The sequence below is a fragment of the Peromyscus eremicus genome, chromosome 1 (genome assembly GCF_949786415.1).
Source record: "Peromyscus eremicus chromosome 1, PerEre_H2_v1, whole genome shotgun sequence".
Lineage (NCBI taxonomy): Eukaryota > Metazoa > Chordata > Mammalia > Rodentia > Cricetidae > Peromyscus > Peromyscus eremicus.
The window spans coordinates 162,812,738-162,839,482 of record NC_081416.1 but is presented as its reverse complement, the minus strand read 5'-3'; the positions used below and the strand labels follow the sequence as shown (position 1 = coordinate 162,839,482).

At 53.7% G+C, this 26,745-nt stretch overlaps 2 protein-coding genes, 1 long non-coding RNA gene, 4 other non-coding genes and 1 pseudogene across 7 annotated transcripts; 2 read left to right on the top strand and 6 right to left on the bottom strand.

Annotated features, from left to right (window-relative positions):
* The first annotated feature begins 4,238 nt into the window (after positions 1 to 4,238).
* Positions 4,239 to 10,086, top strand: LOC131926760 (formyl peptide receptor-related sequence 1-like; annotated as a pseudogene).
* Positions 10,087 to 10,483: 397 nt separating this feature from the next.
* LOC131923115 (uncharacterized) lies at positions 10,484 to 10,968 on the bottom strand. The gene is made up of 3 exons (XR_009382523.1): positions 10,842 to 10,968; positions 10,705 to 10,764; positions 10,484 to 10,586 (listed from the first exon to the last, which is right to left on the bottom strand). It is a non-coding gene; the product is annotated as an uncharacterized LOC131923115 (long non-coding RNA).
* Positions 10,969 to 14,529: 3,561 nt separating this feature from the next.
* On the top strand, positions 14,530 to 19,099 carry Acp4 (acid phosphatase 4). Its single transcript, XM_059278015.1, has 11 exons — positions 14,530 to 14,916; positions 14,994 to 15,098; positions 15,175 to 15,261; positions 15,991 to 16,137; positions 16,709 to 16,807; positions 16,889 to 16,984; positions 17,647 to 17,779; positions 17,863 to 17,945; positions 18,452 to 18,579; positions 18,662 to 18,840; positions 18,919 to 19,099. Exons 1-11 carry the CDS (start codon positions 14,806 to 14,808, stop codon positions 19,029 to 19,031), a joined length of 1,281 nt encoding a protein of 426 aa, XP_059133998.1. The 5' UTR covers positions 14,530 to 14,805; the 3' UTR covers positions 19,032 to 19,099.
* An 842-nt stretch (positions 19,100 to 19,941) lies between these two features.
* Positions 19,942 to 24,211, bottom strand: LOC131923102 (Friend virus susceptibility protein 1-like). Its single transcript, XM_059278009.1, has 4 exons — positions 24,122 to 24,211; positions 22,262 to 22,721; positions 21,948 to 21,979; positions 19,942 to 21,644 (listed from the first exon to the last, which is right to left on the bottom strand). Exon 4 carries the CDS (start codon positions 21,583 to 21,585, stop codon positions 20,731 to 20,733), a length of 855 nt encoding a protein of 284 aa, XP_059133992.1. The 5' UTR covers positions 21,586 to 21,644; positions 21,948 to 21,979; positions 22,262 to 22,721; positions 24,122 to 24,211; the 3' UTR covers positions 19,942 to 20,730.
* LOC131903231 (small nucleolar RNA SNORD88) lies at positions 21,717 to 21,808 on the bottom strand. The gene has a single exon (XR_009377475.1). It is a non-coding gene; the product is annotated as a small nucleolar RNA SNORD88 (small nucleolar RNA).
* On the bottom strand, positions 22,060 to 22,150 carry LOC131903230 (small nucleolar RNA SNORD88). The gene has a single exon (XR_009377474.1). It is a non-coding gene; the product is annotated as a small nucleolar RNA SNORD88 (small nucleolar RNA).
* On the bottom strand, positions 22,377 to 22,467 carry LOC131903229 (small nucleolar RNA SNORD88). Its single transcript, XR_009377473.1, has one exon. It is a non-coding gene; the product is annotated as a small nucleolar RNA SNORD88 (small nucleolar RNA).
* A 17-nt stretch (positions 24,212 to 24,228) lies between the features above and the next one.
* Positions 24,229 to 24,320, bottom strand: LOC131903228 (small nucleolar RNA SNORD88). Its single transcript, XR_009377472.1, has one exon. It is a non-coding gene; the product is annotated as a small nucleolar RNA SNORD88 (small nucleolar RNA).
* Between the last annotated feature and the right edge of the window lie 2,425 nt (positions 24,321 to 26,745).

Below are 26,745 nucleotides of genomic sequence, written 5' to 3'. Positions count from 1 at the left end.
ACTGTCCCCACTCCTCAGTTCTCACTGTTCCCACTCCTCAGTTCTCACTGTTCCCACTCCCTCAGTTCCCACTCCTCAGTTCTCACTCCCTCCGTTCTCACTGTTCCCACTCCTCAGTTCTCACTGTTCCCACTCCTCAGTTCTCACCGTTCCCACTCCTCAGTTCTCACTGTTCCCACTCCTCAGTTCTCACTGTTCCCACTCCCTCAGTTCCCATGGGCCTCTCCCTGCTGAGCCTCCCTGTCTGTCTTGGATCTGCCTTCCTCTGGAAGGGATAGTGGGATCCTGAGCAGGCTTCCTGATGAGAAGCTTAGCTTCTGTGGTTGCAGAAGTCACAGAGACCTCCCTGGGGACAGCAGGCTACCCTCTGTGCACTGGACCGGAACTACTCTAACAAGATCCCATGCGAAAATGACGATTTTGTCAGTAGATGGTGCTCAAAGGTGCTCACTGCATCCTAAGTCCCAGACAGACATCTCTATGCATGCAAGCTGCTGGAGTGAGCACCTTGACCCTCTTGTCACAGATGAGAATATTTAGCTTAGAGAGATGAAGTCACTTACTGAGGGTCACATAGCAAGGAAGTGATGGGGTCAGGGCTTGATGGGTGTGACTCCATTAATGCACTGAATCAAGTTCATAGGGCACCTGTCAGGTAAACAGGTGGGCAATGGGGAGGGGCCAATATCTTAGGGGCGGTGCCAATATTTGAGGGGGAGGGGCCTGACAACTGGAGGAGGAGCTAATATCTTGGGGAGTGGCTGACTCACCCAGCAGGCCCACCACTGCACTTGAGAGCCTGTAACTTCTCTTTTCACTCTTTTTTCCTTTTCTTTTTTGTTTTTTGTTTTGTTTTTCAAGGCAGGGTTTCTCTGTGTAACAGCTCCGGCTGTCATGGAACTCGCTCTGTAGACCAGACTGTTCACTCTCCTTTTCCAACAAGCACTGACCTAGCACACAGTAGGTGCCCGGGCCCCTTCCCTGTGGATCGAAGCTCCAGGAGCTTGTAGCAACACAGTGTGGAAGCCAGCTCCTCAGTGAGGAAGGCTTCGCTCTTATCCACCGCCTGTGTCTCCTGGAAGGTGGCAGGAGGCAGAGTCCCCAGTCCGGGCTGGTTCCGTCACCCATGTTGGGAAATAGCTGTCACGAGCTCTTTGCCGACCCGGCGTGGAACCTGCTCTGAGAACAGGTGCCGGGTGGACGGCTGTTCCCTCAGAGCCTGAGTTTTCTCATCCTGTGGCTGTTCAGAAGGTCTGGCAGACCCACTGCCCAGGCAAGATTCGACCTCAAGACCCAGGGATCCTGTCGTGATTTGTCCTCCCACACCAGGTGTGAATTCTGATTCTCGTTCTTGTCTATGACCCCCAGTCACACCCATCCGTGACAGTGGTGATTGAGGCTGTGCTCCACACTCCTTCGAGTTTGGGAACTACAGGACTGGGATGCAGGCTTTGAAAATGGGGCCTCGGGCTAGGGCAGCCTGTCATTCTACCTACGGGAGAATTCTGGGAGGATTCTGAGTTCAAGGCTGTTCTGGGCAACTTAACTTAGAGTTATTGTGTTCAAACAAAAAACAACTAGGAGTGTGTCTCAGCATTAGAGCCCCTGCCCAGGATCCCGTAGTGAGGGCCCGGTGGCACGGCTCAGCAATAGAATGAGCTGGGAGTGTGTACAAGGCCATCTAATCCACATCCAGGGCAGCACTGAAAAGAAGAAGGAAAGAGACTGGAAGAGGAGAAGGGAAGGACACAGTCCCTGCGGCCTCCTGTGTGCCGGTGCCATCACCATCCCGGAGGTTTAGACCCTGGGCACCAAGATCAGCCCCAACGCCAAGCCAGGGTCCGGAGGAGAGGCTGGGCCGGCCAGGGCTGGAAGAGGTCTCTGCGATGGGCCAGGCGGGGGAGGGGGGTTGGGATTTGTCTCAGGGTTCTGGGGGCTATGTGAGGTCTGGGAGCAGGAGAGGATTGGGGGAGGTGGCAAAAAGATGCCTCTAGGGTCCACGAGTGGGCGAGCAGAACGGGACTTGGAGCTAGACCAGGGGCAGGGGAGGCAGCCTTCGGGTGGAGAGCCCAGACCAGGGGCTTGGCAAAAAGTTGATGGGCAGAGTGGGTAGTGCAGGGCTGGGGTGGGAGCTGACTGCAGGCTCAACTCCACACCCCTTCTCCTTCCTTGTCCCCCTCCCCCGCTTCCCACAACAACCCCAAAGCCTGGCTTAAGCTGCCACCACTTCCTCTTCCCCAACACCACAGCCCAGCCACTCTCTCCAGGCCTCCCTTTTTAGGTAAATCACGTGGTGCAGAGATTTATAGGCAGGCAAAACCCTTGTAAACATAAAATCAAATTTTAAACTTAAAAATTGCGTTTATCTGTTTACTTGGGGGTGTAAAAGCACTTCATACTTGTGTGAAGGTCGGAGGACAGCCTGTGGTTTCCTGGGACCAAACTTAGACTGCTAGGTTTGCCACAGCCATCTTCACCCGCTAAGCCGTCTTGTCTTTCTTTCTTTCTTTTTTTTTTTTTTTTTTTTCAGGGTCTTACGCAGTTCAGGCTGGCCTCACAGTTGCTATATAGGTGAGGATGACCTTGAACTTCTGATCCTCCTGTCTCCATCTCCCAAGTTCTGGAACTGCAGGCCTGTGTCACTAAGCCCTGGCCCAGGGCTTTCTGCTGTCTAGGCCAGGGCTCCACCGACTGTGCTCACCCAAGTCTCACTCACACAGTCCAGGTGTTCTTAAGATCATAGTGCTCGGGGCTGGAGAGATGGCTTGGAAGTTAAGAGCATGGGCTGCTCCCCCGAAGGACCCAGGCTCAGTTCCAAGCTCCCACATGGTGGCTTACAGACTTCTGTAACTCCAGTTCTAGGGGACCTGCCACATGTTTCTTGCCTCCACAGGCATTGCACACACATGGTACATAGACATGGATGCAGGCCAAATGCCCATATGCATAAAATAAAAAACAAACCTTAAAAAATGTAGCCCGCACAGAGTGGATAGCTAGCTCCTTACTCAAGTGTGGCTGGAACTCATTCTTGAACAGACCATTCTTGATGGACCCTGCATTCAAGGACAGTGACATTCTCCCAGCTTGATAAAATAAGTGATAGCCAGAGAAGGCCTTCTCAAGAAGGTGGCACTCAGTGAGGTTTTGAAGGGTGAACAGGAGTATGGTATCTGCAGTAACAAGATCAAGCCAGATACACCAGAATGTTAAGATAGCAGGGACAGGGTGTGTGTGTGTGTGTGTGTGTGTGTGTGTGTGTGTGTGTGTGTTTCTAGGAACTACAGTGCAGCAGGAAGGGAAGTGGTGGCCAGGAGGCTGGTGAGGTGGGTAGTCACAACACACAGACCCTGAGGGGCTCTGACCCTACCTGGGGTACTCAGATGAACAAGCCATTCCTTCCATTCTCAGAGAGGGGAACTGAGACCCAGACTCAGTCTGGCTGGGTGGTCTCTCTGGTTTCCAGCCAGGTCTGACTCCCTTTTTTATTTGTGAGCTCACCATGCATTTAAACTTTGGGTCAAGAGAAGACCAGACCACCAGATGCTGCTTGGGTATCCCGGAGACACCCCACACCCACTGACTGGTAAGCTCAGGGCATGAGGGGATGGGGGCGGGGGTAAGTGGTGGTAAGACCTGGGTCTAAAACCTGAGCCGACACCCAAGAGGTCAGAGGACTGAGGGATGGGACAGGGTCCAGGTCCTCAATCCTCCTCATGGCCTTGGTGGGGCTTTTCATCCATAATCTCTGGGGTGGGCCTTGAACTTGAAGTGTCTGTGTTCTTCAGAATGGAGGGAGGTGGTAGGGATGAAGCGGAGCGCCTGGAGAGCGAGGGTCAGACAGGAGGGGGTCATAGGTGAGAAGGGGAAGGCCGGGTAGGATATTCCCTTCTTAGACTCAGGAGCTGGGACTTTACATAGGAGCACCAGGAAACAGAAGGTATAGGACAGTGGAGGGTGCAGACGTCAGCCCTGCTTATCAGGACAGACTCAGGGGTCATTGGAGAGGAGGGTGAGGGCTGAGCTGGGTCAGGATGATGGAGGCATGAATTGTCAAGATGGGAGACTGGCGACAGGTCACAGGAACAAAGGAAGAGAGAATGGCACCAGGGTTCTGGGGGCGTTGGGACTGGCCCTCAGGCACAGATCCAGGGGCTTGGGACAATGGGGCGGGGTTATGTGTGTGCTCTGATGTGGAGGCTTTGTCTCTCTCTCTCCAGCTCCATACAGCCCAGCCCATGGAGGACGACCCTGCGGAGATGCAGCAGCCAGCACCTCTGGAGACTCTGTACCTGCCCTGGGCGATTCTCTTTCTCCTCTACTCTCTGGTGACAATTGTCTCTTACCTCCTGGACATGGCCAGCCACAGCCTGCTGGCCCAGGCTAGAGGATCCCTCCTTCCTGCCCCTCTGTCTGCAGCCTGGTTTGGCTACCAGCTCATAGCTGACATCGTCTTCCTGGGGCTCCTACCTCTCGGCCTCACCTGGACCCACAGCTGCTGGCCTCTGGGCCTCACCTTTTGCCACCTGGATCCATGTCTGGCCTTCTTGGCTTTCAGCACCAGCGGCCGGCTGCTGACTCATGTGGCTGCCGACCACTGTACCTCCTTGCTCCAACCTTCCTGGGCACTGGGTCATTGTGTAGTTCGCCAAATAGTTATCTGTGCTGGTGGGTTCTGGATCCTTCTGCTGGGCCTGGCTGGGAGAGCCTTGGGAACTTCGAGGGATGGAAATGGCTGGAGTGACCCTTTCAACAGGACAATGACCCTGGAATCCCCCAGGCATGGCCAGGACCCCTTGGCCTGGAGCCCTGTGCTTGATCAGCTGGTGTTTGGGTTTGGGGTGCCACTGGGGGTACTGAGTGTCTTCCACAGTGTGGTGCGGGAGCAGCTCCAGCTGGCCAGGGTCTCCGGGAGGCCTCCAATGCTGAGTTTGCCAGGAGCCTCTGCAGCCATGCTGTTCTGTTGGTTCCCCTTCCACCTTCTGATGCTGCTCAAGTTCCTGGGCATGTGGGGGCCCAGACTGCAGCTGGGGGATGTGTGGGTGTTGCTGAGACCTCTGGGGCTCACTCTGCTGGCATCAACTTGCTTCCTCAACCCACTGCTGTATGTGTGTGGGGACAAGGAAATTCAGAGACGGCTAGGCCAGGCCTTGAGGTTCCATCGACAGGAAGGAGAGGAGGAGGAGGAGATGGCGGCAGCGGAACCTGGGCACTGGGGTGGAGGCTGAGAGGCTCTGGGGCAGCCTGAGGGAGCAGGGCACAGTGGGGGGGGGGGGGTCTGTCTTCTGAAAATGGAGGTTGGGCTGAAATAAGGGCACAGGAAGTGGGGTGGGGAGGAGAGAGAGACCTAGAAAAGAGGGACAGAGACCCAGAGAAAGAAAGAGATCGGGGGAGTGGGGGAGGGTGCACAGAACACCCAGGCAGAGGGAGCAGTTGGTCCTGTTGGAGTCATACAGAATGTGGCAGACAGAGGTCCTGACAGGGAGCAGGGGTGACAGACAGGGCAAGTTTACAGGGTAGAGACAGGAACTGGGAGGCTCCAATGAGGTGTGTAAATAGAACTTGTGTGAGGAAGAACGGGGTGGGGAGGCAGTCAGTCAGGCAGCCTGGGAGAGGAGACAACAGGTGTGAGGCAGTCAGCTGGCCTGGCCTGGACATGAACACAGGAACAGAGTCCTGGTCACCAGCCACCTCTGCTGGCCCAGAACTGAGCAGTTCCTGAGGCCCAGAACCCAGAACTGGTGCTGGGACAATCCCGCACATAAACCTGGACGTTTGCCCCGCTACGTGGTTTGGAGAGAGACCCGCCAGCTCTGGACCTCTGGAGGAGCTGCTTTCTGGCCAAGTGTCAACTATCTTTCTTCTTCTGGGATTTTGAAATCCCAAGTCCCTTTTAACTACGCTTCCCCTTTGGGAATGGAACCCAAGGCTTTGAGCATCCTAGGGAAGGGCCCTGCCACTGAGCCAGAGCCCAGCCTTTCACTGGAAGATTCTAGGCAGGGGCTTGACCAATGAGCCATGCTCCAGCTCACTAGAGGATCCTAAAAAGTGCTCTCCTTCCATGCCACCTCTCAACCCCAAAGGTGAGCTCCACCTATCTCTAGTTTTTTTTTGTTTTTGAAGACAGGGTCTCATTCCATAGCCCAGGCTGGCCTCAAACACATGGTGATCCTTCTGCCTCAGGCCCCCTTCCGGTGCTGGGATGACCAGCCTGTTATACACTACCACCACCACCACCACCACCCCCACCACCCCCACCCCCACCACATCTGGCTGTCTTGAGCCTCTGACACTGTCAGATGTAGAAAGAGGGACATTTAAGTAGACGTACAAGAAAAGGGAAAGGAGCCTTCACCAGAGTCTGGCTGAGTCGCCGGTTAGAGTCAAGAATTCCAGCACCGTCAATATTTGCAGGCCAGCATGCCAGCTCAGCGGGTAAAGAAAGACGTTCACCACCAAGCCTGACAACCCACGTTAATACCCGGGACCCACACAGTGGAAGCTGTTCTTTGCCCTCCAGGCTAGTGCTGTGGCACACATGCCACCTTCCTCCCATCCAAAACCGAACAACACACACACACACAAAGACCCCAGAACAAAAACCTGTTTATTCTGATGGCTGCCTACAAAACACCAGCATTTCTTCTCCTCAGAGCTGTTTTAATACGAAGGTTAAAATAGCAGCGAACCTTGCGCAAGTCTGAAGCGTCTGTGGCCACGCTTTTTTCAAAGCTGTAACTGCAAACTTTAAAGAATTTTAAAGGCAATTTTCTGGAGAATCTCACAAACAAAACTATAAACTTTGGGTGCAGATTGAAGCATGCCCTAGCTCCCCTGTGGACTATGGTTTTATTTTGAGAGCTGTAATCTTTTCTGATGAGCCCTGGAAAGCATCTTGTGATTTTGCAAGAAAAGAGAAAAAAAAAGTTCCTCTGAACAAAGTAATGTCAGAAACTTCCAAAAAATAAAAAAAAATAAACAGAGTCGAATATGTGACCAGAGTCCAGACACTTGCGGGTGATGCTGTCTTAAGAAGTACAGCCCTCCCCTAGGCATTTCTCTATCGCAGAATCTTTTCTTAGGGCTGGAGAGATGGATCAGAAGTTAAGAGCGTAGGCTGCTTTTCCAAAGGATGTGGCAACTCACAACCGCCTGTAACTTAAGGCTCTAGGTGGGAGTCTGGTGCCCTCTTCTCTCTCCATGGGTATTAACTGAGCTCATGTGCACAGACACACAGTCAAAAACAGTATTTTAAAAATCTTATTTTTGTATATGTTTATGATGGGTGTGCATTCATGTCAGACTATAGGTCTGCATGTGACATGACATGTGTGTGTTTGAGGTCAGAAGGCAACCTGAGGATGTTGATCCCCACCTTCCACCTTAGTTGAGACAGGGTGCTGCGGTGATTTGAATGAGAAGGGTCCCCATAGGCTTGTATATCTGAATGCTTAGTCACCAGGGAGTGGCACTATTTGAGAAGGATTAGGAGGGGGAGGAGGAGGAGGAGGAGGAGGAGGAGGAGGAGGAGGAGGAGGAGGCATGGTCTTGGAGGAAGTGTATCACTTGGGGTGGGCTTTGAGGTTTCAAAAGCCCACCCCAGGCCCAGTGTGTCTCTCTCGGCCTGCTGCGTCTTTGTCTGTGGATTAGGATGTGAGCCCTCAGCTGCTTCTCCAGCACCATGCCCGTCTGCCTGCCACTACTCTCCGCCATGATGAGCACGGACCAACCCTGGGAGGCTGTAAGCCAGCCCCCAATTAAATGAGTTGTTTTAGGATTGTCTTAGTCGTGGTGTCTTGCCACAGCAATGGAACAGTAACTTAGACAGCTGTCTTTGTGTTATTTGCTACCGTGTATCCAGAGTAGCTGCCCTTCTGGTTCCCAGGGGTTTTCTTGTATGTGCCTTCCATCTTGGCACAGAAGTGCCAGGATTACAGCCTCAAGCTTCCACACATGTGGGTTTTGGAATGTCAGACTAAGGTCCTCATTTTACCTAGCAAGTACTTTTAACCCACTGAGCCATGTCCTCAGGCCTAAACTGTTTTCTTTTAGAGATTCACTTTTGACACTGTATGTGTGTGAGTGTTCTGTCTGCAGTATGTCTTGTGCATCACATGTGTGCTGTGCCCACAGAGGCATCAGTCCTCTGAAACTGGAGTCACAGAAGATTTAGAGTTGCCATGCGTTTGCTGGGAATCCAACCCAGGCCGTTTGCTCTTAACCACTGAGCAATCTCTTCAGCCCTAAACTCTTAATTCCAACTCTGTTTCACACTGACTCACAATTCTGGAGAGATGACTCAGTGGGTAAGAGCACCTGCTGCTTTTGCAGAGGACCTGAGTTAGGAGTTTGTTTCCCAGCACTCATGTCTGGCAGTTCGCAGCCTATTACTCCAGCTCCAGGGGATCTGACACCCTCTTCTGGCCTCCATGGACACCCTGCACATGTGTGCACATTTACACACACACACACACACACACACACACACACACACACACACACCCCACTTACATGTAATTGAAAAAATAAAAGCCAGGGGCGGTGGCTCACCCCTTTATCCCAGAAGGGACAGGCAGATCTCTGTTATTCTGAGGCCAGTCTAGTCTTATATAACGAGTTCCAGCTAACCTGACTCAGAAATAATTGATTAATTAAATTAAAGCACATAATGCAATCCTGACACTTAGTAAATATTTACTTTTAAAAATTAAAAATAGTGATAATAATAATAAAAAAGAGTTCCATCTTTGTCTGAGTAGAGGTCTCTGGAAGAATCTCTCAGGCAGCAGAGCTACCTCTGGGAAGCACTCAGCTTCCTCTCAATAATGAGCAGCCTCAGAACCCCAACTGCCCATTCATGGCACCCTGGGGAGCTTTCAGAGCAAAATCAATACTCTACCCCGCCCCAAGCTCAGTGGTGGGAATTGACAAAGCCCTCTGTGGGTCTACACAGTGTCGGCCTGAGACATATCCATCTCCACTGGACTGCGGTTGAGAAAATGCCAAGTTGATAGCTCCCTGAGGACACAGAAACCTCATAAACGATCAAGCCCTGGGGGAAGAAGGGATGAGGAGGAAGCAAAGGTTGACTTGGTTATGTGGCTGAAGACACATTGGCAGCCAAGCAAGCCCACCTGGGGAGTGAAGAGAAGAGGTGAGGCAGGAAGGAATGCTTGCAATGGAGGACTATGCAAAGGGTACCACAGTTGTTGGGACACAGCAGGTGGAAAGCCGTGGCGTGTAACTGCTCAACCACTTTTGAGTCTGTGAGCAGGGAGGTGCACTGTGGTCTTAGGTTGGAGAGAGGCCACTCGACTGACGGAGGAGGTGAAGGCTTGGGAAGTGTTTGGGAGGCCCAGTACGCTCTGCAAATTTAAACCCCGTGGCCAATTAGAAGCTGGGAAGGTAGTCCGACATTGCCATCATGCGGCTATTTCTGATTCTGCAGCCAAAGAGTCATTGTATTTGAGGTCAGAGGGTGCTGTTACAGGCTCTAGTCAACAGAGGGCGCGACTGCCAGTTCAGCTTGGTCTCAAGCCACTAAAATTGCACAGTTCTAAGCTTAATAGATTCACAAATCTGTGATTTGAAATTTCTAGTCCTTATCCTGAAGACCCAGCATATACCCTGTTCAGAAGCCACTGCCTCGGATACTGGGTGGAAATGAACAAGTGTGTTCCTCAGGGCATTCACCTGGGGAGGCTGGAGAAGGTGACAGGAAGGTGATTGAATATGGGCTAACCGAGTCCCTATTTGGCGTTCTGGACGCTTATATAAGAAAGGGATTTGATTGCATGTGATAGCCATTGAATAGAAGTTTTCTAAGAAAAGAAAAAAGGAGAAGCATCAGCATTCCTTAAGATAACTAAGAAAGGGATCATGACCACGCAGACTCTTGACACAGTCACGGGTCTGCTCACACACACCTTTGAGCTCCAGCTATCCTTAGTGTGGCCTTCTGTTAAACAGATTTTCACTTTTACCTGGCAGGAGTGCTCAGAGAGAAGTTATAAGCCTTACGTCCTGAACAAGCTGTTTGATGCCAGATGGAGAACTGGACCATGGGAGTTCTCCTCTGTGCTCTGACACTCATGGCTGAAATGCCCTTCAGATACCTATGGCCTTTAAAGACTCTTACTCATTCCTCAAAACCCAGGTCAGACATCAGACCCCGATTCTCCAACTAGAGAGCACAGGTCATTGTCACTCCTGCCTCAGTTTCCAGAACTTTTCCCTCAGACCCAGGGGTCCAAGCTCCAGCCCTATTCCTTCAGACCCAGGGGTCCAAGCTCCAGCCCTCCTCCCTCAGACTCAGAGGTCCAGGGTCCAGCCTCCTTCCTCCCTCAGATTCAGATGTCCAGGGCCCAGCCTCCTCCCTCAGATCTAGGGGCCAGGTCTCTACTTTTCTTCTTCCCACTGAGATTTTGGCTGATTATGGGAGCAGGGTTGTGCCGAGTAGGGCTTAGGGAGAAGGCAGCCTTGGTCTGATGCTGTTACATTTATTAGATCTTAGAGGCCAGAGCGATGGTAGAACAGGCAGAGGCCAGGCTGGAGGACTGGGGAGCCATGCCTTCTCATTGCTGAGCCTAGAGCAGAGACAGAAGCGTGATGGAGACACATGGCAACTCAACACAGAATAGGCTACACGGCCAAATGAAGAGAGACACGAGACACAGACTCTCCTGCATTCTGTCTCCCCCTCACCTTGTTGAAGAAGTAGATGGAGGCTAGGACGGTGAACACGGCCATGGCCAAGGTCACATTCTAGGAGAGGAGGTCAGGAGTCAGCTCCCTCCCCTCCCTGTGCCCACCCCTGCCCCAGCCCCTTCACCTGTCCTCACTTCCTGCAAGTTCATGGCCATGGGTCCTAGCCACACAGCGGCTTGACCTCCCTCCCACAGGCCTCTGAGTCAGCCAGGAAGATGCCTCAAGAATGGGAGGGGGTTGTCGGGGAGACCAGAATGGTGACCATGGTGACCAGGAAAGGGCATTTTGGGTAGAAGAGACATTCACACTGGGGATTGGGGAGAGGGGGATGTGGGTGTGGAATGTCACACATGGTACCTAAATCCAGCATCAAGACCTATGAGATTGGAGAGTTCAGAACTGGATCTCCACACTCACTGAGTTCTGTTTTCTTCCCTGGAGTGTGCTGGGAGCCATGGGAGAATTGTGAGCAGGGGAGGAATGGACTAGGTCTGGTATCTTGAGGTAGGAGATTGCCCCAGGTCTAACGGCCCAGGCAAAATGGCATCCTCATGTCTGCCAGACGCAATGGTGGGGACGACAGTCAGGAGTTACGCTAGAACTTGGTCCCCAGTTTGTGAGGATGGCAGGAGCATCATGATAGTGTGAAGCATGGTGGTGGTGGCAGATGCTGACATCTGGACCAGGGGACAGCAAGGCACTTTGACCCTGACCACCCAATGCTCTGTGGAGGTTCCTAACTCTTTCGTCCTCTAGACCGTTATCATGACTCTCCAGGCTATTAAGGGTTACAGAGGAGAGGGCAGATAAACACGTGTGCTGAACTGCTTTCTCCTTCACAGATTGCTACCAGTTGTTCCCACGGGTGTGAGCCACCGGAGGGGCCCAGGCTTTTACAGTGATGCCCCAGCCTCGACACTGAGGAGGGAAGTACAGGGTAGGAAGCCTCCTGGAGGGATGCCTGTGTGGGCTTGAATCCCAGCTCTGACGTCTGTCCGTGGGATGACCTTGGGTGAGTCACTTAAAAATGTCTGAGCCATTTTCTGTTTGTAACACAAAGAAAAGACATCCCTTGGTAAGGGGGTGAGGGAGGTGCTCAGTGGGCCAAGGGCATGGTGTCACATGAGCATGACGACCCGGGTTTGATTCCCTAGCACTCCTGTAAAAAGCCAGGCATGGCACATGTGCCTGTCACCTTAGCACTGGGGAGGTGGAGACAGGACGATCCCTGGGGCTTGCTCGCCAAATCAGTGAGCTCCAGGTTCAGCGAGAGCCACCAGAATAGGTGAAAAGAGATTAAGGAAGACATTTGACCCGACCTCTGGCCTCTCCACACTCCGAAGAGAACTTGTGTGTGTGTGTGATGCAGGCCTTTCTCTAGTCCAGGCTGGGAAGAAGGGTCCAAGAGGCTCACGAAACTCAAGACATTTTCCAGACTCACAAGTTACATGAGCAGTAGGTGGTTGCTGGAGAGAAGACACTCTCAAGTGGAGCGGCCTGCAAGGTGCCAGAAGACTCCGGGAGACATCTTTGTATCTCCCCCACCCCCACCCCGCCCGTGAGACTCTGGTGCTGCCGCTGCTTTTGAGTCCCAGTCCTGAGTGACCCCGACACACTAACCGGTTCACCATGCTGGACTCAGGGTGATTTCTTGGGTCTGCTGTTGCTCTTTCTGTCTGGATTGGAGTTCAAAGCCACCTTCAGCTACATAGTGCATCGAGAGTTCAAGGGTAGCCTGAGATACACGAGACCCTGTTACTAAGTGAACAAGCCAACAGATAAAATAGAAGAAGCGTTGTCGAGATAGTCCAGTTCTCAGAGCTCACACGGTAGAAGGACAGACTGACAAGTTCTCCTCTGACCTTGGCATACGTGCTGTGGCATGTGGGAGCCCCCACCCCACAAGTGTAATACAGTTCCAATGAACACAAAGAACAAACACATATATACACACACAAAAGGAGAGAGAAGCGAGGGACACCAGGTTACAGAATCCAGGGATGTGACAGCTGAAGGGGGTGGCGCGTGACTAGCTTTGAAAATGGAGTCCTGGGAAACAGCTCCGAGAGGTGGGAAAGGCAGGGGATGGCGTTCTCCTTCATAGCTGGTGGTGGATGCATGGCCTGAGGACAACCCGATTTCCAGCTAGTCACACAAACTCTGGACCTGGAGCCTCCGGGGCAGCGGGGGATCATGGGTCCTCTGCTGCTGCCTGGCTGGTGGTCAACCGCTGTAGCGGCACAGGGAGCGAGTGCCCCGGGAGGACGAGTACGAGGACATTTCTGGGGACAGAACCTGGTCACCACTCCACACTGTTCCTGTGTTTCTGTGTCACTTATGGCTGTCCTTTGTTTTGCTTTGGGATTAACTTGCTACATGGACCAGGCTGGCCCTGAACTCACAGAGATCCACCTGTCTCCTGAGTGCTGAGAATAAAGACATGTAGCACTATGCCTGGATGGGATTAACAGAACTTTGGGGGCCATGGTAGCACAAGCCTGTTTTCTGAGCATTTGGGAAGCTGAAGTTGTAGTGTTGTGAGCCAGCCCAGGGTACAGGGTGAGTTCAAGGCTAGCCTGGGCAATGTGGTAAAATTCTGTCTACAACATTAAAAAAAGGGGGAGGTTAAGGTGTTGTGGCTAAAGATGTAGCTCAGAGACACAGCACTTGCTCAGCAGGTGTTCAAATGATAGTAGACTGCCTTTTGGCTGCTTTCCCGAGAACCTGGGTTCAGTTATGGTGGCTCACAAACATCTGTAACTCCAGTTCCAGAGGATCTAGCGCCCTCTTCTGGCCTCTGTGAGCATTGCATGCACATACATACAAGTACATAAAAATAAATAAAATCATGGCCTGATGTAGTGATGCACGCCTTTAATCTCAGCACTTGAGAGGCAGAGATCTGTAAGTTTGAGGCCAGCACGGTCTATGTAGTGATTTTCATGACAGCCAGAACGACAGTAAGACCCTGTCTCAAACCACAACCTCAAAACAAATAAACAAAAACAAAACAACAAAAAACAAAAACAACAACAAAAAAACTCAAAAATTAAACAGCTAGACTCCCTATATACTAAGCCTTCCCAGTTCTTGACCCATAAAACTCATGAGCAATGCAATAACTGCCTTAAGATATTGAGCTTGGGGCTGAGGAGGTGGCTCATTGGCCTCACAAGTATGAGGTACTGAGTTCGGTTCCCCAATACCCATGTTAAAGATCTTGGCACAATGGCATGTAACGGTAATCCCAGGGCTTGTGAGGTTGAGACAGGAGGATTCCTGGAGCTTGGTCTAGCCTGAATCAGCAAGCTCCAGGTTAAGTGAGAGGCCCTGTCTAACATGATCAGGTGAAGAGTGTTTGGGAAAGACACCTGCCATCTGGCCTCCACACACACATGCACTCCTGCACACACATGAACACACACATACATTGCTAAGTTTTAGGGTCATTTGTTAAGTGCTCATAAACACAACTTCTTAACGGCTCCTTTCTGCAAACAGGTTCTTAAGTGCTTATTGCTCTTTGACCTATCTGGTCTGTTTTGTGAGATGAAGGCACGTAGAAATTACAGTAACTTGATAGTATCACACAGCTTGTAATGATGAGAGATTTGAACCTAGTCTGTCTACTCCTGGCTTGGGAATTTTGCTACAGGGCTGTTGGTTTTAACCAGTTGTATGTGGTGTGGGAAGAAAGTGAAATCTTCAAGAAGTCCAAGGGGGCCTCATAGAGTCCTGACATTTTAAAAAAGGAGCAGAAAACATGGGAAGCAGGGGTGGTGGGGGTGGGGGTGGGGTGGGGTTCCCTGTAACTACCTCTCAGCTTTGCCACTTCCTAGATGTTTCCTCAGGCAAGTCAGTGGTCCTGTTGTGCCTCAGTTTCCCCATCAGCATAGCAGGGATGCTGGTGGCTACATGGACACCTCCTGGGGGGTCTGTGAAGATGAACTGGGTTAACCCCAGACCTCCCCAGCCTGGGGCAGTGCTGTGGAGCGTGCTGGGGCCTGCGCTGCTTGCAGGGGGCTGAGCCGGAGGCTAATGAGCAGGTGAGGCCACAGCACAGACGGAGGCTGAGCTCAGCGTCTGCTCTCTGTGGAAATGGCCGAGCCTGGGTCTCAGGGCCACACTGCCGGACCCTTGCTGCTGCTGCTGCTGTTGCTGCTCCCACCCCAGGCCCTGCTAGAGGGGCCGCTGCTATTTGTGGCTCTGGTGCGCAGCCTCCCACCCCACCTGACCCACTCTCTACCTCCTAGACCAGCCCTGACCTGGTTCTCCAACATCCCCAGGTGTTCCGCCATGGCGACCGGGCCCCACTGGCCTCCTACCCCACAGACCCACACAAGGAAGCTGCCTCCACCTTGTGGCCCCGAGGCCTGGGACAGCTGACCAAGGTGAGGAGGGAGAGGGGTGAGGAAGAGGGCTGGGGGACAGGCGATGAGGGTCTGCTGAGGCTGCCTCTGTCCCCAGGAGGGGATCCGACAGCAGCTGGAGCTGGGCCGATTTCTGAGGAGGCGTTATAAGGCCTTCCTGAGCCCGGAGTACAGGCGTGAAGAGGTACTTTGCTGCTGACCTTTAACCCCAGTGCCCCCTTTGGCCTTCACCTCTTGTCTTCGGTCTCTATCAACTTGATCTGCATTCCCATGGGCTTTTGAGTTAGTAAGGAATCCACACTGACCTCTGACCTCTCAAACTATGACAGTCTGACCACTGACTGGACCTCAACCTTTGTCTTGACTCCCAACTACTCCAGCCTGACCTTCTGACCTTTGTTTCCTGGGGTGGGGTTTCTTGGGAGGGTTCTGGACCTACACATGTTGGGCAAGGCCTCCATCTCTGAGCAACACCCCCAGCAGTTTCAACTTCCAACCTTTGCTCTCTGCCTTCATCATGTCTGGCCTTCCTTCTGTCTTCTGACAGCCTTAGCCTGAGTCCTCCTGGCCCTGATCCTGACTCCTCTGAGAACTGCGTACTGAACTTCAGCTTCATGTTTCCAGTTCCCGCCTTCTACATCTTGACCTCTTACCTCCAGCCTCCTTGATCTGACCTTCCTTTAACTCTCAACACCTCAGTAGACCCCCGCAGTCCAACACCTCACCCCTCTGACCTCTGACCCCCCTCCCAACTTCCAAGGTTGGAAGGCCAGACACTTGAACTCACCTTGAGTTTTAACCCTCAATGCCTGACCTTTAATCTAACCTACCCCAAACTGAATCTGAAGCTTTTGATTTGGGACACGGCTGACCCTTGGCCCGCCCACCCCTCTGCTGTCCTCGTCCACCCCAGGTGTACATCCGCAGCACAGACTTTGACCGGACGCTGGAGAGCGCACAGGCCAACCTGGCTGGGCTGTTCCCCGAAGCTGCCCCTGGAAGTCCTGAGGCCGACTGGAAGCCCATTCCAGTGCACACAGTGCCTGTGTCTGAGGACAAGGTCAGGGGGCTGGATCTGATGGGAGAAACAAAGACTCTTGAGTTCAAGGTCATTCTGGGAACCTTAGTGAGACTTTTTCAAAATGAAAAGTTAACAAGACAGCTTGGGATGCAGGCCAGTGGTGAACACCCCCCCCAACACACACACCTTAGAATCCCCCAGGGAGGGACTGGGAGTGTGGCTCAGTGGTGAAGCATTAGAGTCCCCCAGTGAGGGGCTGGGGCTGTGGTTTAGAGGTAGAGGGACAGCCTAGCTTGTCCAAGGTCCTGGGTTCCATAACCAGCACCACACATACACAAAAAGGGATGGAAGCAAAGCGCACCACTGAGCTGGAGAGGGGCAGAGTCAACTCCCAGCCAGGTGGACACACTCTGGGCGTCCAAGCCCAGAACAGCTGAGATCAGCAAGACTGTCCCTGGTGGGACTGTCCAGAGGGGTAAGCTGTCACCCCCGCCCAGCTTAGCTGGGTACAGGGGCCAGTGGGAGAGGGACGAGGCCAGAGACCCTGGCCCCACGGCCAATCGTGAGACCCCAGACTTGCCGCTCCTCCCTGAGCCTCAGTCTCTCTCAGTTGCTGAGGTTCCCCATGCGCAGCTGCCCCCGATACCATGAGCTGCTGCGGGAGTCCACAGAGGCCGCTGACTACCAGGAGGCCCTGAAGGGCTGGACGGTGAGTGCTGTGGGGGGCCGGTGGGGCTGGGTGCCAAGCAAGGATTGGTCAGGGCTCACCCAGCCCTGCATCTCCACCCAGGACTTCCTGACCCGCCTGGGCAACTTCACGGGGCTCTCCCTGGTTGGAGAGCCACTCCGCAGAGCGTGGAAAGTTCTGGACACACTAATCTGTCAGGTGGGTCTTTTCCTCACCTTTCCCAGCTGGGGACTTTAAACCAGCACTTGGCCTAGCTGTTTATTAGGGCGAGCGATTTAGCCTGTGTACCCTGGCTTCCCCATCTGCACGGTGGGGATGGTGACAGGCTGGTGGACGGTGACACCCCCTTTCCTGGTACCATTTCATTGGATCTTTCTAGAATCCCAAATGTCAGATTCCAAGGCATCTCTGGTCCCAAAGGGCTTGGTAAGGATTCTGGTCTGGTACTTGCTCTGGCCCACACGCTCTGCGGTGAGCTGATCTCTGAGGGGTTTGAATGAGGGTCAGGGTCTGGAGGGTTGGCTGTCAGCAAAGTGCTTGCCATACAAGCATGAGGAGTCTGGACTGCCAACACTTGCATGGAAAAGCGGGATGCAGCAGCTCACTCCTGGTGCTGAGGAGACCTTGACAGGAGGAACCCTGGGGCTCAGTGGCTAGCCAGTTTGGCCTACTTGGTGCGTTCCAGGCCAGTGAGACTCTCAAACTAGGTGGGCCAGGCCTGAGAAACATCTGCAGGTAACCTCTAACCTATACATACATGCACATGCATGCGTGCACAGGCACACACTGTACACATGCACACACGAAACAAGTGGGGGGTGACTGAGGGCTCCCTCGAGGTCCTCTCCTTCTCTCCCCAGCGTGCCCATGGTCTCACCCTTCCATCCTGGGCCTCCCCAGACGTCCTGAGGACTCTGTCACAGATTTCAGCTCTGGATATCAGGGCACATGTGGGCCCACCCCGGGCAGCAGAAAAGGCCCAGCTGACAGGGGGTGAGGTGTAAGGCCTATGGGGGTGGGGGAGCTGTTCTTCAGGTGGGGAGGGGGTATATAAGCACTCTGTTCCTGTCCCTCAGGGATTCTACTGGATGCCATCCTCAGCAATTTCTCCCGGGCCCAGAGCCTGGGGCTGCCCCTCAAGATGGTCATGTACTCAGCTGTGAGTCCTTGGGAAGGACAGGGATTGGCTACTACATGGGTGGCAGTGGTGGTTAAGACCATGTAATCTAGCCAGGCGGTGGTGGCGCACGCCTTTAATCCCAGCACTCGGGAGGCAGAGTCAGGTGGATCTCTGTGAGTTTGAGGCCAGCCTGGTCTACAAAGTGAAATCCAGGAAAGGTGCAAAGCTACACAGAGAAACCCTGTCTCAGACACCCCCCCCCCCAAAAAAAAGACCATGTAATCTAAGCCCACAGCCTTGGGTCACCCTTATCTCCTGCAGTACCTATGGGACTGTATCACTAGAAACAGAGTAAAGATGGGGAGGGGCCTGAGGAGCTTCAGTCCCCTGCAAGGACTGTTGACCAGAACTGCCGAGGAACAACTAGCATGTCTGGGCAATCATAGAACGTCCATGGTGGATGGGAGTGGTCTGGAGTTATTTCTAAGGGTGCTAGAAGCATTCTGGGGTCCTAATTCATCTCCCCTCAATGGAATTCTCCGCAGCATGACAGCACCCTGCTGGCCCTCCAGGGGGCCCTGGGCATCTACGATGGGAACACCCCACCTTATGCTGCCTGCATGGCCTTTGAGTTCCGGGGGAGCTCCAGGGAACCCGAGGAGGAAGATGGAGAGTGAGGATGGGTGATGGCTTGGCATTAGGTGGGATGGGCATTACGAGGGAAGGGGCCATACTACTGTCCTCTCCACCACCAGGAATGTCACCATCTCGCTCATCTACCGAAACGACACCTCCAGCCCACCCCTGCCACTGAAGGTTCCCGGGTGCCCGGCCCCCTGTCCGCTTGGGCGCTTCCAGCAGCTGACTGCTCCAGCCAGGCCTCCAGCTCATGGGGCCCCCTGCCATGGTTCCTATGAGTCTACCAGCCCCCCAGGTGACAGCCCTCTACGCAGGGGTGGGAGCGGGGTGTTCCCAAGGCCTGGGATTCACAACCCCCATGTTCTTCCTGCAGCCACGGTGCCCCTTCTGGCCGGAGCTGTGGCTGTGCTGGCTGTGCTGAGCCTGGGGCTTGGCCTACTGGCCTGGAGGCCCAGCTGCCTGAGGGCCCTGGGAGGGGCTGTATGAGGGGGGACGTATAAACACAAAAGCACCCCCTCAGCTGACACTGGATCCCAACACGTGTGCTCACCTGCTGCTCTGACTTGTCACTTACTGTGCTCGCGCGTGTGTGGGAATGAAGGCTGGGTGGGCCCCAGGCATTGCGCATACGTGGACACTCATGTCTCTGCAGTCAGGTGCTATACAGATGGCAGGCAATAAGCATGTGTGCAGGTGAGAGCCTATAGCTTGAGACCACATAGGACTGAACTGTCCTTAAGGAACTCTACTCCCAGTGATTACATCCTGCGGGCAGCAGAACAGATGGAGATGGGGGTCTCCCAGGGTATTGGCTAAGGTAACCAGTCTTCTAGAAGCCCCACCCTCACCACCATCCTAAGTTCTCCCTGAAGTGGGGAAGTTCCTAAAGGATGTGGTGATGAGCCTGCACCTAGGACTGCCACTCCAGGACCCCACTCCCTACTGACCAGCAACCATGCCATTGGCATCCCCTGGAGCCCCACACCCATTGTCTTGTGTACTTACTACTCCCCAGGGCCCCCAGCTGACACTGGGAAGTCAATGGGTGTTCTCTGTCTGGAGGTGGCCAGGCTCCTATCTGGGGGAGGTACAAGACCAAAGATCCTGAGGAAGCTATGGAGCACACCTTGGGATCCCAGGACAGCCTGAGCTAAAGGGTCTGGTTCACAAGAAGCAAAATAAACTCAAACCCAATGCAGGCTGCAGGGTAGGGACTAAGGCCAGCCAGTGGCTGTGACTGGCCCCCACCAGCCCACCTTTCCTCACCAGACCGCTGGAGTATCCTCTGGAAACAGGCCAGAGGTGGGCAAGTACACCTGTGCCTCACCTGCCCTGGACCCAGCTCGTCATCCCGATTCTACCCACGCCGGGACCAAGTCAAACAGCACACCCAGCGGAGGGCAATGAACCAGCCATTTAATAGGAACTCACAGAGGCAGAAGCTCCAGGGCTGCCCGCCTCGCCCCTCCACTAAATCCAGATCCGCATTGGCCAGGGGACATGTGTGCAGCCAGGGACACCAGACCCAGCTGGAAGGTGCTTCGAAAGGGAAGGGCATGGCTAAAAGAAAACAGGGACAGGGTCCCCAGAGCAAAGTCTTTACAAAAGGGGGCTCTCCTCTCCCCAAAACCAAAGTGTCACATAAGCTCAAAATAAAATATAAAGTAAAAATGCTGCATTAGAAAAGTTTACAATGTTAAGCCTTTAAAATAGGGAGCCTGGCCCTAAAGTGTCAAACACCCAGTAAAAGTACATGAAGTGTGGCCTACACCTACAATACTATGTTAAGTGTTGCATTGAAAAAGTAAAAAATTCAAGATGGCCTGTATGTAGTGCTTTGGGGCCCATGTGGAGGCAGAGGGGTGGGGACCCTGATGTGGCCACCCACCTCAGCACAGCCTTATGCTCCAACTCAAGGGGTTTAACTCCAGGGCCACAAGCACCCTAGATTCACAGCAAATGGCCAGCTGTGGCTCACTTCCCACATGGACTGTGTGGCTGGGGACATGCACACCTCTCTTTGGGGGGGGCCACTGAACTTGGCACTAAATGCTGGAGGGACACAAATGTGGGAAAGGTGCTTGCCAAGCTCTTTCCTAGCGGCCTAGGTTGCAGGCAGCCTCTGTGCAATTCACCTCCCCCCTTCAACCCCGGGTATGAGTGTGCTCTCAAAGCCAGTCCAGGTCTAGTCGTGCCTCACAGGGGCCTCTTCCCCACAGGCCTGGTCGGAGTAGGGGGGTGGCGGGGGCTGCTCCTCAGCCAGCCCGTAGCTGGGCTGGCCACGGCTGCGCTTGGCTTCTTTGATGTACAGTTCCAGGAGCACCTTGGTGGGCTGCCTGTCTACCTGCTCCCGGGGCACGCCGTGGCTGAGCAGCCAGCCTAGGAGGTCCTTTCGGGTTGGGTTGGGCCCCAGCATGAGCTTGGTGCGGCCTGGCTGGCTCTGGCGCCAAAGCAGACCCACGTCAGCAATGGTCTGGATCTCCATCACAGCCTCTAGTACTGTCATGCCACGCACCAGCAGGCTGACCAGTGAGAGCCGCAGCTCAGAGGGCGCTGCCGTGAGCAGGCGCCGCTGCAGGCCCTGAGTGAAGGCCACGTCCTCTGGGGCCAGGTCCACAGGCCCCTCTGGGTCAAGGTAGATCCACTCAATCATACCCAGCTCACGAACCAGTTGGATGCCTTCCTCCATGGTGGTCCAAGGCCTGAAGGGCAGCTGAGTGGCCTCGAAATGCAGGGAGGATTCCCAGCGCTGGCGCCAGGCCTGCAGCAGCCAGCTCAGCAGGGTCTGGCAGCCACCCCCCCGCAGGGCCTTGCAGCGGTAGTTGAAGATGGCATCATGGGTGAGGTCACCCAGCAGCCCCAGCTCCCCGGAATTCAGGGACAGGGCCGGGCCTCCCTGGTCATACACCCGCAGGATCCAGGTGACCATGAGCTCATTGGGGTTTTGCTTGAAACGCCGGGAGATGGCCAGCAGCTCCGTGTATGTGTAGTAGCGGTCCCCCCGGCCTATCTGGGTGGGGACCAGCACTCTCTCCGCCATGGCCCTACAGCCTCAAGGCAAGGACAGCAAGAGGGCTAGAAGCAGTGCTGCTGCAGAGGCTGCAAAAGGGCATAAGATATGCTAGCCAGTGACAAAGGGCCACGCCTCCACCTAGCATCCCCCTCCAACGGAAACCCCTCAGAACCCCGGAGTCAAAGGTCCCGGGGTCATGCAACATGCGATCAGGGTGGTCAGAGCCCAGTGCTGTACATCATGGGGGTTACCAAGAGCAAGCAGTAGGACAGGATGCCTCCTAACAACCTCATCCAACTTCTTTACCCATTCCCATGTCTGAACACAGTTCATGTGACTAGAATTAAGACCCTACCCCTATCCCAGACAGCCAGCCCCTCTGTTCTTACCTGGAGGGAAGCAGGCTGTCTGCAGGAACCACCTGTAGGCAGAAAGGCAAGGGGAAAGAAGTTGGTAAGGAAGACCATGATACCCCCACTCACCCCCCCCTCCTTGTAGCCAGGACCCCTCAGACCCCAGGGTGTCAAAGGTCCCTGGGGGGCACCACGTCCTCAGGGTGGTCAGAGCCCAGTGCTGGACATCACAGGGGTCCCTCAGCATAGACACTGACAGGATTTCTTACAGTACAAGCAGAGTCTAAACTGAGCAGTATGTACTAGCAGTATTAAGACCCTACCCCACTTCAGGTAACCCTTCTGCTTACCCGGAGGGAAGCCTGGCTGTATGAAGAAACTGTCTGTCTGTCGGCAGGAAGAGGGGAAAGAGGCTGGTGAGACGCACAAAGAGCACAACTTCTCCGTCTACTCCCTTTGTAGCCAGGACCCCTCAGACCCCAGGGTGTCAAAGGTCCCTGGGGGGCACCACGTCCTCAGGGTGGTCAGAGCCCAGTGCTGGACATCACAGGGGTCCTGGGAATATCAACACTCCCCCTCTCTTAGGTCCCAAGGGGGATAGTGTAGCACAGTGCTCAGACATTCAGGCAAGAGAATGACCGACACTTGGTTTCGGAGAAAGCAGTCCTCCCTTGTGACACTCCCAACATGCCTCTACCCCAAAGAGGATTACAGATGCACACTACCACACCCCATCTTACTCACGATTTTTTGTATGTAACCCAGGCTGGACGTGAACTCAGGATCCTCCTGCCTCAGCCACCTGGAATGCTGGGAGTATAAGCAGGTGCCACAGTTATCCCTCACTGTCCACCCTGACCCTGCACGCTGCCTTCCATATGCTCTGCTGCCAACAGACTGAGGCTGCTTTGTCCTTGGGAATGTGTGGCAAATGAGGCAGTCCTGGGCTCACAGCTCAGCTCTAGGCCCGTTTGGAATTCCCAGGATGTAGTGAAGATGTACCTCAACGGCTTCTGCCCTTCCTCCAGGCCTGTTTACCCCAAACCAACTCTTCAACCTGCCTGAGCTTGAGGCTAGCACCACTGTTCCACACTTTAACCTGGGGAAGTGATGACTCTGCCAGAGGAGGAAGAGGAGGGGGAGGAGGAGGAGGAGGAGGAGGAGGAGGAGGAGGAGGAGACCTGCCTATTGCTAGGATCCTGCTGGTATTTGCTGAACTCATTTTCCTCAAATACTGTGGCCTTCTCCTCCACCCAACAGGGAGGGTCTTGTTATGTAGCCCAGGTTGGCCTTGAACTTATCCTGCTCTGCTCTGCTTCAAGTACGCTCACAAGTGCTCAGTTATTTAGCAACCATAAGCCTCAATTTTGTGCAGACATGAGCGGTCCAAAGACGTAGCCACACAATTAAGAATGAAAAATTCAGCCCCAGCAACTCCCATTTCAGGTGCTTATAAGCCCTATATGGTTGTGGGGTGGACAATGGGCACAGGCTACAGGACCAGGTCTCCCCAGCCACCTGCCAGTATTTTCTCCTTTTCAGTTCTCATATCTTTGCCTATAGAGACTCCATGCGTCATTCAGTGATATGCAGGACACCTCGTTACTAGCCCAAGTCCAGTATGGTCAGATAGAAAACACCTCAAGGTCAACAATACAGCCATTGTTCTCCCTGTCCCCAACACCCAAAAAACAAGGAGAAATTCTCCTAGAGCTGAGAACTTGTTCTTTTTCAGATAAGACACATTCCTGTCTTCTGATAAACATTGCTATTTTAATAATGACTCCTATGTAAATTCAAGGTTTTTTTTTTTTTAAAGTATCATTTTTATGTACAAATGATTTAATGATTCTCAAAAGCACACTGTATTCAGCCCAGAATCCAGTGGTCAGATGATAACACTGACAGCCATTTTGTTCCTTCTACTGAGTTTGAAAACCAGGTCCTTTGTGCACCTTACCGGGCCCTTACCCCTGGAAGGCAGGAAACACTGCCACCTGCCCTCGATGTGTGTCTGCTCCATCTAGCACCCAGATTTAAGTAGACGGCTTACTGACCAGTATGCAGTTATGAGCAGCAGGGCTAGCGAGAATTTTAATATGTAACATTCCCATAATTACTGGTCCATTAAATCCCAAATTACAGAAAGTCACCCTAGAGGAAGGGTGACTATTTTAGGTGTAGAGAGATCAAAAGGTAAAGGTTCTCACCACAATGAGATGATGGTAGGGCGGCCACTTGGCTTCAAGATACACCTGCGACACAGGAAGGATTGGTGAGGGGTATGCGTGGGGACAGGTGTAGAACATCAAAACCAGAGCTCCTCAGACCCCCAGGTGTCAAAGGTCCTGGAGGGGCACTGTGTCCTCAAGGATGATCGGAGCCCAGTGCTAAACATCATGGGAGCCTCAGACCTTCTGCAATGTGAAGGCCACTTGGCTGCAGGGATGGTGGCCAAGCTATAAATACAGAATCCACTAGATGCCCCAACTTCCCCAGTGACACAGGTCCACAGAGCTTCCCTATGTACCCACGGCATGAAGACGACTCTGCTGCTCCCCTGTCTGGGCTGTATCTGCTAGTAACCTTGAAAAATAAAACCTGTAAAGACACAAATCCCTCTGAAGAACCTGGTGGGAGGAACCAAGGGGTTGTTCTATGGAGAAAAACCAAACAAAAAGGACAAAAAACCCAAACCCAAAGATATAAGTGATATGGACAAGGACCGTATTCAGCCAGATTTGAACCACCGGTGAAAGGCATCTGGGAGATGGCTTCACAACGAACACAAAGAGAACAGCAGGATCCCAGGAGGAAAGTCTAATCAAGTGTGATAACGGCACGGACCAGTGGGCATAAAAAGGCTGTTTTAGAGAGGAACGTGTGGTTAAAATATTCTGGGTGAAATATGTAATTTAGGTTCCCCCCCCTCCCCCGAGACAGGGTTTCTCTGTGTAGTTTTGGTGCCTGTCCTGGATCTCACTCTGTAGACCATGAACTCACAGAGATACGCCTGACTCTGCCTCCCGAGTGATGAGATTAAAGGCGTGCGCGCCACCGCCTCCCGGCTGTAATTTACTTTCAAAATTCGAGCAGCAGGGATGACATGCTTGTACCATCAGGCCCAACACTGTATCAGTATTCTTGCAGGTGGAAAAAGGCCTGACTTCCTTTCTCCTGTCTACTCCTACCTGCGGCTCCGAAGCACTCCAGTCCTCCACGTGCACTCACTTCCGCCTCGGTAACTCCGTATCTTGTATCTGCCCCTACACCCCATCCTCCTCCAGCCCTCCTGTGTTCTAGGTTGCACAAAAATGTCAAAACCCCACACGGGGAGGAGGGGCAGTGGCAGAGATTTCCTACGGAGAGAACCTGCAGGTAGCACGGGGCTGTCACTGGGAGGAAAATTCTGTGTCACACACACCCCCTCCCTGTCACCTAAAAACGGGTAAGATGGCGGACAAGACCCGCGACGTGAGCAGCAGAAATGGCGTAGCCCGGCTAAGGCACAGACAAAGGAAGGCCCGTCCCGGCATCCACAGCTCCACACACCTGGCGGAAGGCATCATCCCCGAAAGTGCCCGCATCCGCTCCTTCAGGGGACACCCCGGTTCCACCCCCAGCGAGCCCGCGGCCCCAAGCAGCGCCCTTGATCCCTCCACGCGACAGGCACACCCATGACCAGGCCACAGATACCTCCGGACACGCGCTCCCTAGGGCGCAAAGCAGCACCACAGACCAGATGGCCCCAGACCAACCTCGAGAAAACTCGCCAGCAAAGCGATCGGACCCAACACGCTCTCCTCAAGCGCGCGCCAGAGCCGCGAGTCCCATTTTATAGCGCGCGCCGCCTGTCAGTCCCGCCCACCGCGCCCGCAAGCCCCACCCCCAGCGTCCCTCAGGCTCCGCCCTGAGGCAGCCTACAATTGAGCCTTTGCCGGGAACCACGCTTTGATGGTAGAAGAAAGAATAAGCGCCCGTTGCCGCTAGAATATTCTTGATCCGAACATAAGAAATGTTGTCTCCGAAGAGGACTAAAAGGATAAAGAGCAAATCCTGGACAGCTCTTCCGTCTCTCTTGTCAGGCAGTTCTGAAGCAGCCTTCAAGAGGAGGCGGGACGAGAAAGGCCCCCTGGGGGCAGGCGGGGTCAGAACCGGAAACCATGGACTTGCCAGCGCGGCTGGGGAGCAAGTCCCTGCAGCAGAGGTTGGGTTACGCTTAAAGGGCCCACCCAGCAGAGGTCGCAACCGCAGCGCGGGAGGCGGGACCAAGCACAGACTTACAGGGAAGCGCGGCGTGGTGCAGTTAGAGGCGAATGTGCTTTGTGATGGGCAGGGTCTTAGCAGGGACGCTAGGGCGGAATGGCGGGGATTCCCTGTGCCTGAGGGAGGGTGGCTTGCATCTGGACCGCTGGGTCTGAGGGAGGAGGACTGGGACCTGGACCTCGGTCTAGGGGAGGAGGGCTGAGGTATGGACCCCTGGATCTGAGGGAGGAGGGCTGAGGTGTGGACCTCTGGGTCTGATTGAGGCTGAGATATGGACTCCTGGGTCTGAGGAAGGAGGTGGGGGTCTGGACCCATAGGTCTTAGGGAGAAAGATCAGGGTTCTGAATTATTGGTTGGGCTGGAGTGTCTCAAGCACAAAATTAATAGAATATTTGTTTTTGTTTTTAAAAAGTCTGTACCTCATACCATTTCACAAGTTCACACAGCACACAGTTGGGCATGGATTTTCTTTTTACTCTACGAACATACACATTGGGTAACGGTTTTTCTTTCTCCTCCTCTTCTTCAATTTGCTCTCCAAATAGTGTTTCCATATCAGTGCCTATGG

Coding starts and splice junctions, on each gene's coding strand:
- Acp4 (XM_059278015.1), top strand. CDS start 14,806: ATGGCCGAGCCTGGGTCTCAGGGCCACACTGCCGGACCCTTGCTGCTG. Junction 16,808..16,888: donor AGGCCCTGAAGGGCTGGACG/GTGAGTGCTGTG, acceptor ATCTCCACCCAG/GACTTCCTGACCCGCCTGGG. Junction 17,946..18,451: donor AGATGGTCATGTACTCAGCT/GTGAGTCCTTGG, acceptor AATTCTCCGCAG/CATGACAGCACCCTGCTGGC.
- LOC131923102 (XM_059278009.1), bottom strand. CDS start 21,585: ATGGCGGAGAGAGTGCTGGTCCCCACCCAGATAGGCCGGGGGGACCGC.